The sequence below is a fragment of the Ailuropoda melanoleuca genome, chromosome 20 (assembly GCF_002007445.2).
Source record: "Ailuropoda melanoleuca isolate Jingjing chromosome 20, ASM200744v2, whole genome shotgun sequence".
NCBI lineage: Eukaryota > Metazoa > Chordata > Mammalia > Carnivora > Ursidae > Ailuropoda > Ailuropoda melanoleuca.
Window position 1 is genome coordinate 13,322,835 of NC_048237.1, and position 15,176 is coordinate 13,338,010.

General features: G+C 34.7%; 1 protein-coding gene and 1 non-coding gene across 9 annotated transcripts in view; both read right to left on the reverse strand.

The window, feature by feature from the left end:
- Positions 1-15,176, reverse strand: part of RALGAPA1 (Ral GTPase activating protein catalytic subunit alpha 1) — a 241,958-nt gene that overhangs the window by 178,082 nt on the left and 48,700 nt on the right. For all 8 annotated transcript variants that reach the window (XM_002922820.4, XM_019803334.2, XM_019803330.2 and 5 more), the window contains exons 8-10: positions 14,317-14,455; positions 13,075-13,283; positions 11,252-11,491 (exon numbers count right to left, since the gene is read on the reverse strand). In XM_002922820.4, coding sequence (XP_002922866.1) covers positions 11,252-11,491; positions 13,075-13,283; positions 14,317-14,455 — 588 coding nt within the window. The remainder of the gene's footprint in view (positions 1-11,251; positions 11,492-13,074; positions 13,284-14,316; positions 14,456-15,176) is intronic.
- Positions 10,076-10,183, reverse strand: LOC117797328. The gene has a single exon (XR_004622261.1). It is a non-coding gene; the product is annotated as a U6 spliceosomal RNA (small nuclear RNA).

A 15,176-nucleotide genomic window follows, 5' to 3' on the forward strand; every position in this document is an offset into this window, starting at 1 on the left:
AGAGAAAAAAAAAAAACACACATAATGATACATTTTACTTTGCCACAAACCACTAATACATACATTTTTATCTTGTTATAAAGCATGATTTTTAAAGAGTAAATGATTTTTAAAGAGTTAAAGTCAACAAATCCATTGTCAGAAAAAGACTTTTGTTTCCAAATAATTTGTAAATATGTTGACATAGAAATACTTTCAGTAGGGATGCATGGCTGGCTCAGTCAGTTAATCTTGGAGTCATGAGTTCGAGCCCCACACTGGGTACAGAGATTACCTAAAAATAAAAATCTTATAAAAAAAAAAAAAGGAAGAAATGCTTTTGGTAGATAGACATGGATTTTAGGTGCAAGAGCAAAGATTTGTTTCACTTGTACTATCTATCTCAGAATGAAAATATTCCTTGTTTCATGAAGTAACTATGCTCCTACAAAGCTCAATGTAAGTATCACTTTTCATAATAAATCATATTTTTGTAATTTTTTTAGTTTACTACTAAAATAAATTGATATGAACTTAACTAAAAATTAAATCTGATTCCAAGAAGTAATACAAATTACATGAAAAGGCAACTATAAGCACATAAGAAAAAACGCTACAGCTTTATTTTACATATAATGTTAAATAAATAAGGCAAAATACTTAAATAATTAAAAGGAATATGTTATAATTATTCTTTACGTACTTTCTGGGTTCCCTTAACTATTTAAAAAAAGTAAATATTCTCTTGATCACAAAAATATGACATTTTCACAAAAAAACTTTTTTATACAGTTTAAGACAGGCAAAAGTAAAACAATAAAAGTACTCCATCCCACAACCCAAATTCCTTTCATCATGCATGTTTGTGTTCATGCGTTAACATTTTCACTGCACTTTCTCTTAACCAAAAAGAAAAAAAAAAAAAGGAATTAAATCGCTTTTAATTTTTCCTTTTACAACCACTACTTATTAATTTCAATGCTAAAAGTCACAAGATCTTTACCTAAAAATCTGGCACTTCCTCCTATACAGCTCTCACTAGGTGTATTTAATAATAATCATGGGCTCAAATGACTTTATTTTATCTGAATGAAACTAGCCAAGAAAATCAGCTTTCCAAGATAATGATGAAAAGTTATGTGTAATATCAACAGGATATTTAATATAGTTTGGTAATCCTTTTATTTATTATTATTAATACCCTAGCAATCTACATTACTTGTTACTTTCTTTCACCTAACAAAACCATTCCAAAATTCTCACTCTCATATTCTAGCAGTCTAATGGTCAATGGCATGATTTGGATCATCACTGTCTGCTCGAAGAATATTTATTTTATAATTATAGCAACAACTTAGCCTTCCTTAAAAAGGTTCAAGGGATAAGAAAAAAATCTCAATCTCAAAGAAATTCTATTCTCAGATACTGAAAAATGAACTTTTTAAAATTGGCATGGAAACCCTCTGCAGTTTCTGCTCAATTTTGCTGTGAACCTAAAACTGATCTAAAACATAAAGTTTAATCATTTAAAAAAGAGTAGTAATCTCTAGAGCTAAGATATTTATTAAAGCATAAATTGTCACACTATATTCCAAGTGGGTTGATAAATATACTAAAGCTGAGTGTATATAACCTTTGTCCTTATAAGACCCAAATTTTTGATTTTGCCAACACACTAAATACGGATCTTAAGGAAAGACTGGTATTAGCCATGGCTAAAAAAAACTGATACATAAAAACCAGAGTGCCAATTTATACATTTACGATGAGAAGTAACTGTCACAGAAACCAGAACATTCAAATCCATATATGAGCACCTTATCCCTATGAAGAAGCACAACTCAAACATCAATATTAACTGAAAATAAGGCAAGTTATCATTCAAAAAATATTTCTGAATCTATGTACTCAGCAAATTTTCTATCTGTAGACAGATCTACATGAGGTCATCTCCAGTTCTGATTCTATGACCATGAAACTCGTACGCAACCAAAAACTACACGGAGAACGAATCAAAACAAGAGCAGATAGAAAAATCCAATATTTAATAGTATTAGCTTAAGATAATCATTGATCTAGTTTTCTAACAACTGGCTTCGCCAATGGGATGTGATTTACTGGTAGCTACAACTCTCTTTTGCAGTGAAAAATAGTAACAAAACATGGTGGTTTCTGATATTTTTAATATTCTTTTATTATTAACCAACCCAGACTATGATGAACACATTCTTTAAGATTTAATCAAGTACAGTGAGCATTTAGCAAACCTGGGAATTTTTTGTCTTCTTAAAACAATGGTTTGCATTTTGGTCCTACTCTACCAGATGTTAACAAGAATAACAGGTATTCTAAAATAAGAGTTACACTGCTTTACAATTTTGCAAACATGTTTAATGTTTAGTTTAATAAAAGACGGTTGGGGGGCGCCTGGGTGGCACAGCAGTTAAGCGTCTGCCTTCGGCTCAGGGCGTGATCCCGGCGTTATGGGATCGAGCCCCACATCAGGCTCCTCTGCTATGAGCCTGCTTCTTCCTCTCCCACTCCCCCTGCTTGTGCTCCCTCTCTCGCTGGCTGTCTCTATCTCTGTCGAAGAAATAAATAAAATTAAAAAATAAAAAAATAAAAAAAATAAAAGACGGTTGGATTCTCTTATTTGCTTGCTTCTTCATTCAATCTAATACAATATCACATATCAGGCATCTCTGGAAAACTTCACCATACACTTGTAAGAAAATGACAATGGAAAAAAATAAATAAAATCTTAGTACTGTCATGAAAACAGTTTTGACCTCATGTACCTGAAAAGGTCCTGGAGGCTTCCCAGAAGCCTAAGACCACAGTTTGTGATCCACTGCCTTAATGTGACTGTGGGAAAAAAATTATATATATAATGTCTATATATAAAATTGTGTGTGTGTGTGTGTGTGTGGAGATATAGACGTAGATATAGATATAATCTGTGCTGTTCTTAAAGGTTAAACTATTGATGTTTATATTTACCTCATATCAAAATACTTAGGGGCTCCTCATTGTAGTCTCCAAGTAATGACAACATAAAGCACACTGGGGTTACTTATAAAATAGGGGCTTAATGCCTAGAGTGTATCTATAGCTATCCTTCTGGATATGGAGAATAATTTTATCATTTCAAATGATTTGGGAATTGATGCTTTACAGTTATATCTTTATTTTAAAGACACATAACAATATAAATGCCTTCACTGAGATAGAATCATTATACTGGCCCTAAAATAATATCATCAACTATGTTAACAAATTATTTCGAGACTTAGCTTCTAGAAATAAATGTTAGCCCTCAGGTAGCAATGATAAAGTACTGGTACTCAACAGTCACAGAACAACTTCTTTTTTTTGAGAGCACATGTGCGTGTGAAAGCTGGGGGAGGGGCGGTGGGAGAGGGAGAGAGAGAATCCCAAGCAAGCTCCACACCCAGCACACAGCCGGACACAGGGCTCAATCTCAAGACCCTGAGATCACAATCTGAGCTGAAATCAAGAGTCAGATGCTCACCCGACTGAGCCACCCAGGTGCCCCAACAGTTACAGAACTTCTTGATTCATTCGCTAAATATTTACTAGGTGCCTACTCTATGCCAGGCACTAAGGATACAATAAAAAATGAACAAGAGAAGCATTCCTGGAGGGTAGCAGGAAAGATCAGAATTTTTAAAATAATTTTTTTAAATAAATATAAAATTCAGAAGAGGTACTATGAAGAAGAGGACAATTTTCAAAAACATCACATAGTACTTACTACGTGTGTGTGTGTGTGTGCGCGCATATGCATGCAGGTGCATCTGTCTTTGGCTGGGTGAAGGTGGTCATGGAAGACTTCTCTGGTGTAACCTATTTAAGTTGTGATCTAAAGGATGAGTAGCAGGTTAAAAAAAGAAGGGGGATGGGGTAGAGAGGAAAGAAAGGAAGGTCGAAGGACAAAAGTTAAGACGGGGAAAATAGTAATTGTGAAACCTGTGGAGATGGAATTATTTGAGAAATGTTAAGTAAATATATTTTACTTACCTATAGAAAGACTTATGCTCTAGCTGGGGCGGCTAAGGGCAAAGTCATTGTATACAGCCATGTACCTGATAATTAATGGGGAGTAATTTTATCTATATTATATTGTGGAATATAGGAACCTTCAAAATAAGGAAAGAAACTATTTCACGAATTCTCAATTTTGAAGATTTATCAGTAATACTAAGCAGGTAAAAAGCTTTCCTACGACAATCTAATCCTAGAAATCGATCCCTTTTCAAAATATGAATGATTCATTGGTGTCACCACACTAAAATTTACTTTTCCTTAAGTTTTGCCTTAAAAATCACTTTTTAAAAAAAGATTTATTTATTTTAGAGAACATAAGCAGGGGCAAGGGGCAGAGGGAGAGGGAGAGAGGGAATCTCAAGCAGGCTCCAGGCCCAGCGTGGAGCCCAATGTGGGTCTCAAACCTGAGATCATGACCTGAGCCAAAATCAAGAGTCGGATGCTTAACCAACTGAAGCCATGTAGGCACTCGTCAGGTCATGATCTCAGGATTGTAGGATCAAGCCCCCCATTGGACTCTGTACTAGGCCTAGAGCCTGCTTGAGATTTCCTCTCTCCCTTTCCCTCTGCCCCTCGCCCCCCCCCACCCCTCTCTAAAATAAATAAAAAGAATTATCAGAATAAAAACATCTCAGAGAACTTCAGTTCCCAGCAATATCATTTAAAGATATTCTGGAATATTCCTGCATAAAACATCTAAAAAAATACAATATACCTATTTAAATTAATGGCTCAGCTTGCAAGGATATTCTGAGTCTAGAACAAAATTGAGTATTAATCCAGAGAGGCAAGTGAGCAATGAAGCTGCTGGGTGCTCCCTTAGACAGCCAACAGAGTATTGGCTTAAATAGCCACCTGTACAGAGGGGAGAGACAAATCAGAGTCCTACATGTAAAACTGACACCAATGAAGGCTACATACTCAATACAAAGGCAAGCTAGGAGGGGAAGGCAAAAAACTCAATTCCAGAGGAGAGCCCATGATGAAACTTGTCTATTGACTTGGGGTAGGGGAATACAAGGGAAGAATAGCCTTTCCTGCAAATTCATAGTCTTAGGCTGGTCATCACATAACTTTGAGTACTGCAAAGCAGGAAGAATCATAAGCTGAAAAATCTAATTTAGAGTAAACCTGGCTGAGGTCCTGGCTGGTTCATATGGTAGAGCATGCAACTGTTGATCTCAGGGTCATGAATTCAAGCCCCAATTGGGCATAATAGACCTTACTTAAAATTTTTATAAATAAATAACATAAACCAAGGTTGACAGGACTACTGAATACCTGGAAAAGCAAGAGAAATTCCTCTCTGGAGGAACACAACTTTCAACCCAGGTTTCCAAGTAATTCCCACAAAATTCCAAAGAAATCTAAGTCCGTAACACAAAAACCCAAAACAAACAAACAAGGGTGAATAAACAGAAACAACAAAAGACCGAAACTTAGTGGAATTAGGAATATATTTTTAATATGTTTTAATTAAGAAAATGAAAATGAATATGAATAAAGAATGAATGAGCCACAGCAAAAAGTGGTTTTGAAAAACCACCAAACTCAAATTTTAAAAATTAAAATATAAGGAGCAGGATTAAAAACTCAATGAGGGAATTGCTTCCAAGAGTACAGTGGGCTAAGTAAGCCAACCAACCTTTTGATTGAAAAGACAAAATGGCAGATTAAAAAATATATTTAATCAATCTTCTTAAATGCACTGATGAGTCAAAAAGCAGGAAAAAATATTCAAAAATAAAAACTTATATGAAATCCAAACTCAGAGGTTTTAGTGGGAACGATAAAGCTGACTTTCATTTGGCACCAATTACTTTGGTTTCCATGGGCCTACTGTGGCAAGGCAAGGGGAACAACAGTAAAACTCTAAACAAAAGTTGTATTTTCAAGAGTACATATTGTCCGTGCGATGCTAAATTAAATAAACTCAACCCATTAAAAGTTAGTGAGGTAAAATGCCCATACTTAAATGCAGAAGAAAGAACAATAACAACAAAAATCTCCTCAGACACACTAGAACTAAAAGCTAGCTGTAACACAGGTTTACACTTTGTGTTCATATTATGTGGCTGGCTTGAACCTCAAATCAAGAATTCAGTTTAATGAGAGGTTGGTAGTGTCTCTTTGCATTTAGGAGAAGCAAATGCAACCCCTCTCTGAAGGAATCAACTTTTAACCAACCAAATCAGTAAAAAAAAAGTCATAAGATACAAAAGCTCAGAATCAAAATTCTGAATTTCCGAAATCACAAACTACTGCGAAAACATTAAGAGAATACAGCACCATGAGAATCAGAATCAGATATAAAGAATCTAGCAGAATCAGATCTCCAAAGACCTCAAGAATATTAGAATGATCCGTCAATATAAAATAACTATGCTTAGTATAACTAAATAAAATATAAGTAAAGAACAAGAGACAATAAAACTGAGTAGACTGGCCAACTTCTAGAAGCAGTTGTAATTAAAAAGGAAGTACCCAGAACGTAGGACAGAGGGACAAAGAGATGGAAAATATGAACAAGAGGTTAACAGACATATATAAAGGTCTAACATACATCTTGTCAGAGTCCTGGAAAGACAAGAAAAAAGTGGGACAGAGGCAATATTTAAAGAGATAATGGCTTAAAATTTTCCAGAATTGTCAAAATATATTAATCCATTAATGAAGTATGCCTAAAATATCCCCTAAAGAATAAATAAAAGGAAACCTAGACCTGGACAACATCACAGTAAAATGTAAAATGCCAAATACTAAAAAAAGATATAAAAAAAGAACCAGAGAAGGGGCACCTGGGTGGCTCAGTTGGTTAAGCATCTGCCTTTGGCTCAGGTCACGATCCCGGGGACCTGGGGTTGAGTCCCCTGTCAGGCTCCCTGCTCAGCCGTACATCTGCTTCTCCCTCTGCCTCTGCCCCTCCCCCTGCTTGTGCTCACTCTCTCGCTCTCTCTCAAATAAATCAAAAATTAATTTTAAAAAAAGGCGGAGGAAAGATAGTTAACTTACTAGTTCAACTGCTGGTTGATATCTCAACAGGAACAATGTAAAGCAAAAAATGGTGGGAAAGTATCTGGGTATCTAAAATGTGCTGGGTGAAAATAATTGTCACTCTAGAAGTCTATGCCCAGTAGAAAAAGTCTTTCAAAAATAAAGACATTTTCGGACAGGCAAAAATCTGTAAGTATTTGATACCAATGGACATCCACTAAATAAAATTCTAAATGATGAACTTCATTCAAGCAGAGGAAAGTGATTCTAAATGAAAGATTTGAGATGGAAGATATCATAATCACAGAGGGTGATAAACCACATAACTAAATGTAAAACAACACTGAATGCACAGAACAGTAATACTGGAGTTAAAACACAAACCTGCAAAATAGAACTGAATTATTTGATAATAACCATATGTTAAGTTGGGAGGGGTGGAAATTAAAAGTAATAAAGTACCAAGATCCTCATGCTGATTAGAAAAAGGGTAGAATAAATAAATAAATAAATAAATAAATAAATAAATAAATAAATAAATAACTAACTAACTAACTTTAGGCTTGGGAAGTGAAGTATGTATGTTAACATTTATATAGTCACTAAAAAAAGGAATAAAGTCTAACTTCCAAACCAAGTGACAGGAAAAGGATACAAAATGAGAAAACATCAATTAAAAAGAAAGAGGAAAAAAAGACAATAATGAAGCCAAAGAAAATAGACATGATAAAAAAAATAGAAAATAAGACAGTATCGATAAATCCAAACATATCAGTAATTATAATAAATATAAATATTGCAGTTAAAAGACAAAGATTTTTTTTTTATTCACAAGGAAGTTTAATAAAAGGTCGGCTCACCTCCCCACTCTACCTGACTACTCTGCTCCATCTTTTTTGCCAGTTACCCCTTTCTCTGCCTGCCCCTTGCTTGTGCTCACAGGTCTCTGTCCTTGGCCTTCTTCTCTTCATGTCCTTCCTGTTTTCCCAGGCTGATCTCATTCACTCATATGGCTTCATGTACAACAGGTTTGCCAGTGAATTCCAAATCTGGATTACCAATCCCAACTTCCCTCTCCCACAACTTTACATCCTTCTCCCCACCAGATACCTTCACTTGGATATGCTCCAGGTGTCAGCTGGTTTAAAAGTGATCTTGTTACTTTTCCCCAAAACTTTGCCCCAAACCTGTTTCTTCTCTAGGATGCCCTTTCTTTAGTAAAGGTTCGCACCTAGTTGCCCAAGACAAAAATCTCGAAGTCAGCCTAGGTCCTCCAACCCCTTACATTCTATAGGTCATCAGATATTCTTCAACATTTTATGAAGACAAAGATTTTTAAAACTCAAACCATATTTACAAGAGACATGTAAAACCTAATGATATAAAAGGGTTAAAAATAAAAAAAGATAATTTGAAAAATACATGAGGCTAATACTCTTTTTTTTCTTTTTTAAATGTGGGGCTTGATCTCACAAGATCAAAAGTCCCACGCTCTACCCACTGAACCAGCCAGGCACCCCAGATGCTAGTTCTTAATAAAAAGAAAGTGGTGTAAATCTACTAATAGGAAAATAAAAAAGACCTTAAGCAAAAATAATTTCCACAGATGAGAAGGGCCATAAATAAAATGTTTAATTCACATTGAGATATAAAATTTTAAACTTTGGGGCGCCTCGGTGGCTCAGTCGTTAAGCATCTGCCTCTGGCTCAGGGCGTGGTCCCGGTGTTCTGGGATCGAGCCCCACATCAGGCTCCTCTGCTGGGAGCCTGACTCTTCCTCTCCTACTCCCCCTGCTTGTGCTCCCTCTCTTGCTGGCTATCTCTCTGTCAAATAAATAAATAAAATCTTTTAAAAAAATATTTAAAAAAATAAATAAAATTTTAAACTTGTATGTACAAAATTATTAATTACATAGCTTCAAAATATCCAAAGAAAAATTTATGGAGATACAAAGAAAAAAAACTGACAAATCACTGTCAGAGTATAAGATTTTAACACACCCCTCTCTATAACTGTGAGGTCAAGCTGACCAAAAACCTTAAGTAACGATACAGAAAAGTTCAGGCTTTAATGAACATTGAACCCAACAGAGAAGCATATATTCTTTTCATACAGAACATTTATGAAAACTGACTACGAACTGAACTATAAGTTTCAATACATTTTAAACAATTAGCATCATAGAAACTATATTCTCTGTCCAAAAGAATCACATCAGAAATTTGTAAGAAAAAGGAAAATCAAGAAACTCTGTTAGGAAGATACAAACTGATAAATAACTCATGGGTGGGTCAAAGACGGTATTCATGCGAAAATTAGAAAATACTTATAAGTGAATAACAAAAATGCTATATATCAAAATTTATAGAATGTAGCTAAAATAGTACTGAGTGGTAAATAGCCTCAAAAAAGTTTATATGAGAAAAACGTGAGACTAAAATTAGCTAGTAAAAAAAAAAAAATCAAGAAAAGTAAAAAGGAGGAAATAACGAGCAAAAAAAAAAAAAAAAAGAGAGAAAAACAAACACAAAACAGAGAAGACTAACAGCCAAAAGCTCGTTCTTGAAAAGACTAATAAAACTGACAAATCTCTAGGAAGAATCATCAAGAAAAAAGAACAAGGGACAAAAACAGAAATGAAAAGGGGGAACAAGAATATAAATGCTTCAGAGATTATAAGAGAATGTAATGAACTTCTTGTCAAATTTGAAAACAAATGCACTGAACAAATTCCTAGAAAAATACACTTACACAAAGGGACTCAAAAACTCAAAAACCCGAATAGTTCTAAAAGTCTGCTTTAAATTCTCCCACAAGTAAAGCACTCCAACATTATCTGCCAAATACCTTTCCTTTCCCATTTGTAAAATATTCTATAAACACAAACCTTAAACTTGGCAACTAGAACCACTGCCAGAGCTGGAAAAAACGTTACGGCAAATTTGTTTTTTTATTGTGATATTTACTTTATTGGGGTTGTATGAAACTGAGTCCATTTGTATATAACTGTATACACTGTGTACTCGTTAACACAAAAATATAGAACACTTCATGAATTTGCTGGTGGTCCCTGTGTAGGGACCATGCTAATTTTCTTCGTCTCGTTCCAATTTTTAGTATATGTGCTGCTGAAACAAGCACAAGGCAAGTTTGCTTCTTTAACTTAGGTCAACAAAACTAATGCTGCTTCATGCTTCATTTTACATATCAATAAACATGTGTACAAGGTGAAGATTTACTTTGTCTAGACAGCTTCCTGGCATGTGGAGGCATGTGGTATAGAATAAACAGCACTGACATAGGAACCAGGGTCTGGGAGTTTTAGTCCCAGATCTACCACTTGCTGTGAGACTTGAAGCATCCCCTTCAGCTACAAAACTCAGTGATGTTTACCTGCAAAAGTCAAGCACCTTTGCTATCAAGAGCAAATGACTAGTTTTCGTAAGGCTTATTTTCCACAAAATTTCTATGTAACTGAGAATGTGTACTTACGAATTTCTAGCTATCTTTATGTGAAATAGTTTTTATTCTTTTTCTTTCTCTCCCTTTCTTTTAGTCCCCAAATATCTGCCTTAAGCAAATTTAACTTCAGAATGCCTTAGAGGACAAAATTGAGCCTCTGAAAGGAGGATAAAGGCAATGAAAACATTGCTTCTTCTACTCACAAGCCACTTTTTATTGATTGTAGAGAATGAAAGATAAAATAATTTTGCTATAATTTACTAATTAAATGGTAGGAAGAAAAGTCTCAAACCATAAAACTAAGAAAATTGTTCTAATAACAGGAGTATGATGGGAGGTGGATAGTTATAAACTAAAATCATAAAAAACTAAAAAATGTAAATAGAAAATATTTAGAGATAATAAATTTTAAAAATTAAATATAAACTTTAAAAAACATTTTTATTAAAAATTTTAAATAGCTGAAAGCCAGTATATTCAACATTAAAAACCAAAGTCTGGGGCGCCTGGGTAGCGCAGTCGTTAAGTGTCTGCCTTCGGCTCAGGGCGTGATCCCGGCGTTCCGGGATCGAGTCCCACATCGGGCTCCTCCGCTGGGAGCCTGCTTCTTTCTCTCCCACTCCCCCTGCTGTGTTCCCTCTCTCACTGGCTGTCTCTCTGTCGCATAAATAAATACTTTAAAAAAAACAAACAAACAAAAAAACCAAAGTCTATGTTACAAATTCCAATTACTGAGAGGTACTTTACCTGACGAAATATCTCTGTAACAAAGTTTACGTTACTTCTTTTAGAAGAAAAAACTCTGCGAACTATTTCAATGTCTGTGAGATGTTCCTCATCAATACTGCAGAGACTGGAAGAACTAGGTTCTCGCTCCGTGAGAGTGCTTGTATTGGAATGAGACTGTTCGGGCTCTGTAGTTCTATCTGCTTTATCAGCATTATCATTTTTGTTTTCTTCTCTGGATACCAAACTAGCAGCTGCTCTCTAAAATAAAAACAAAAGGAGGGAGAATGTCATAATCATTCAACTTGGTATTTTGCTTTCTAATAGCATTCCACAAATAATTTACACCATTGTTTAAAATCGGGCATAGATTTCATTTAGAAGTCATTCTAAATAATTAAGTAGCAATGCAAATAACTCAACATCTAAGTAATACAGTTATACTCACTCATCATCTATCCACCTATAATTTGATTTTAGAATGTTTGCAGTACAAACAAGTTACACACAAAAAAAAAAAAAAAACACCAAAGGAATGGAAGAAAAGGTACGATAGAAGTAGAAAGGAAGCCAAAAGAAAATATAAGAAAACTCAAGAATGGGGCACCTGGCTGGCTCAGTCAGTACAGAGTGTGACTCTTGCTCTTGGGGTTTAAGTTTGAGCCCCATGGTGAGTGTAGACACTACTTAAAAATAAAATCTTGGGGCGCCTGGGTGGCACAGCGGTTAAGCGTCTGCCTTCGGCTCAGGGCGTGATCCCGGCGTTCTGGAATCAAGCCACGTCGGGCTCCTCCACTGGGAGCCTGCTTCTTCCTCTCCCACTCCCCCTGCTTGTGTTCCCTCTCTCACTGGCTGTCTCTATCTCTGTCGAATAAATAAATAAATCAATCTTTAAAAATAAATAAATAAATAAATAAATCGAATCAAATCAAATCTTAAAAAGCAAGCAAGCAAGCAAGCTCAAGAGAACTCTCTATATTCTCATAACTTAAAAGAATTTTCACCATGACTGAAGATGCAGACTAAACCTAGGGATAAAGTAAGTCTTAAGGTTGGTGATGAGGAAATTACTACCATGGTGTGATAGTAGTAGCACTATTCCATGGTATGGCAAATTACTCAATTTTTGGTCTCAGTTTTGTCATCTATAAAACAAAACGGTTTAAGTAGATGATCTCAAATATGTCTTCCCAAACAGTAACTTTGTGATTTTAGTGCATTAAGTTCTGGGATCATGAAAAATAGTTCCGCTTGAGAGTTTCTACACTTAATAATCATTTGTAGAGAACTCGGAACAAAGTTTAAGGGAAAACATACGCATAGTTGGCTACAAATAAATAAAAGGTTAAGGGGAATATAAAAGTTAAATTTCCTGAACACTAATGAACTAAACATACACTTTATACCCCCACTTAATTTGTAAAAGATCTAAGAGGTCATAACAAAAACACACAGAGTTTAAGATTTTTAAAACTAAAGAAAGTCTGGGAAAAGGAAAATAAAAATTGTAAAAAAAAAAAAAATACAAATCATTACAAATCATTTCCAACCGTAAGAATTTACAATTCAGAATATTTTTGGTACAGCACAATTAACATAAAATACAGTAATAAATTATAAGCTGAGGCTCATGACCAGAATTATCTTCTATTTCTTCCAAATTTTTTTTTATTAAGAAGACTACTGATTCTATAATAATTGTTAAAATTTGGATTTATAAAATATATTTATACAAAGAAAATATTACCATCATTTGTTTTAAGTTTGTTCTACATCTAAGGCAATTAAAATCCGTAGACACATCTCTTAAGCCATTTCTAAGTTTGCCCTTTGTGGTGTATTACCTGAATATTCTTTGGCAAGACTTCACCTTCCATCCCAGGAATATGAGGTCCTGTATGTGGCTTTGGCTCAAGCCAGAAAGAAACCAGCCAACGAATGACAATAACACGAGCCTTAATGAAAGGTTCTTTTGTACAATAGATTGCTTCATTGGTTTCAGCATCCTTCTTTATCATAACATAATGTGGCTTTGGTCTCACCTGTGGAATATCTATGGAAAAATGAAAGGAAAACAAAAACCAAAATAAGAAAACAATTATGCTTAGATAAATCTACATTTTTAAACATTTGAGAAAACACTTGTGATGATACCCTTGGTTTAAAAGATTTAAAATGACATTTTAAAATAATTTGCTAGATATCAGCATGCAATCTAGAAGACTGAACCATATTTTGCTGATATATGGAAATATGTCTTTTTGCAAGATATCATTAAAAGGCTCAGTGAATCCTAAGTACAGAGAAGCTTCCAGAGCCATTTAAAATTAATGAGAATTCACTTCAATTAACCTAAGACTGAGAAATGAATTTTGAATACAAAGTATGAGAACTTTTCCTTGATTTTGATAGCAAAAATATTTTTAAAGCAAATATTGTTCTCATTGGCAAAGATCTGCTACTTTAAGTCCTTTCTAACAAGCCTTAATGGTTATGCCTAAGCCTATCAGCTGCCTAAACTTGGCGAAGCTTAAAATAGGAATATCTTTCTGCTAAAAAAAAAAAAAACATTTCTACATACAGACTACCAGTGGCTTCTAGATATGGAAGAGGTCTGCTTCTAAACCAAGATTTGTCTGAAAGGCTCTAGTATTAAGGCTCAGCCATTTTAGCACAGCCACTAAATACTGGACAAGACATTATCAAAATATGTGATAACATTATTATTTGTACAGAACTTGAATAAGACATACTACATTGAACCCTTGGGGGACCTTAAAAAGAAAATTTATAATATAGTTTAAGGATCATACCAAATAGCAGAAGTTTATAATATCAAATATTTCTGGTGGGTTAACTTTCTTATCGGTGAGATCCAGAGAAGAGATTTAAAATAAAAAAAAACTCCTCATTCTCCTCATTAATAAAATTCCACTTTCTCTATGAATCAAGGTGTAAGTATCTCTAAACAATCAATACATATATTAAATTTTATCAGTTTTCTGCAGGTAACAAATGCGAACTTTACACTGAGGTATATCTTATTCTTACATGTGATCTTTTAGGAAATTCCACAGATTACCTACCAAGTACAGGATGATATAAACTATTCTCCTTGCAGATGTTTGGGAAAATATAAGGCAAGTAATATTTCTTAAAATGTGAAAACAAAAATGAAAATCCCCTTTCTTGGTTTTCTTTGTTCTTCCATTCTAAACTTTTTACCTAAAAATAAAAAATACAATCAGAATCATTCCATGAGACAGAAACAATTATTAGGTATCATAAACAAGGTTGTAAAAGGTTACTTAAAGGATACACTAATCTGTTATACTCTAAAGAGATACACCTAAATATACATAAAGGACAAATGTAAATGCATTCTATATGTTATATTTCAAAAATCTTAGAAGTTAAAGTGTGCTCTGAAAATTTTTAAAGTTGACCCAGACTTGGCTCTACTAATGACAAAGATACTAATGTTCTTTCCCCCTTCGCCCTGTCCTGAATAATTCAGCCTTACAAGTCATACAAAATAGGTATATGTGAGTGGGAGTGGGGGGAAGAGTGAAAGCAGTGGGAGTCAAGTGACCACAAAATGCAGGGCATCCATGAAAGAGACGTAGCAGAGGCGGCAGCCCAGTGGAGACTTAGAGCCCGAGAGGGGTGAGGACAGTGTCCATGAAGTGAGGGGGTGGGGGATAAGAGGGAAAGGGTAAATAAAGGGTGTGAGAATTCCAGCAAGGTGAGGAAGATATCGAAGTAGGGGGATGGTAGAGGCCCAGAGTAGGCTTCAATGAGATACTACTATACATTATTCACTACTTTTTAAAAAATTTTTATTTATTTATTTGAGAGAGAGAGAGAGAGAGAGAGAGAGTGTGTATGTGTGTGTGTGTGTGTGTGTACGTACTAGCAGGGAGGAGAGGGAGAAGCAGGTTCCCTG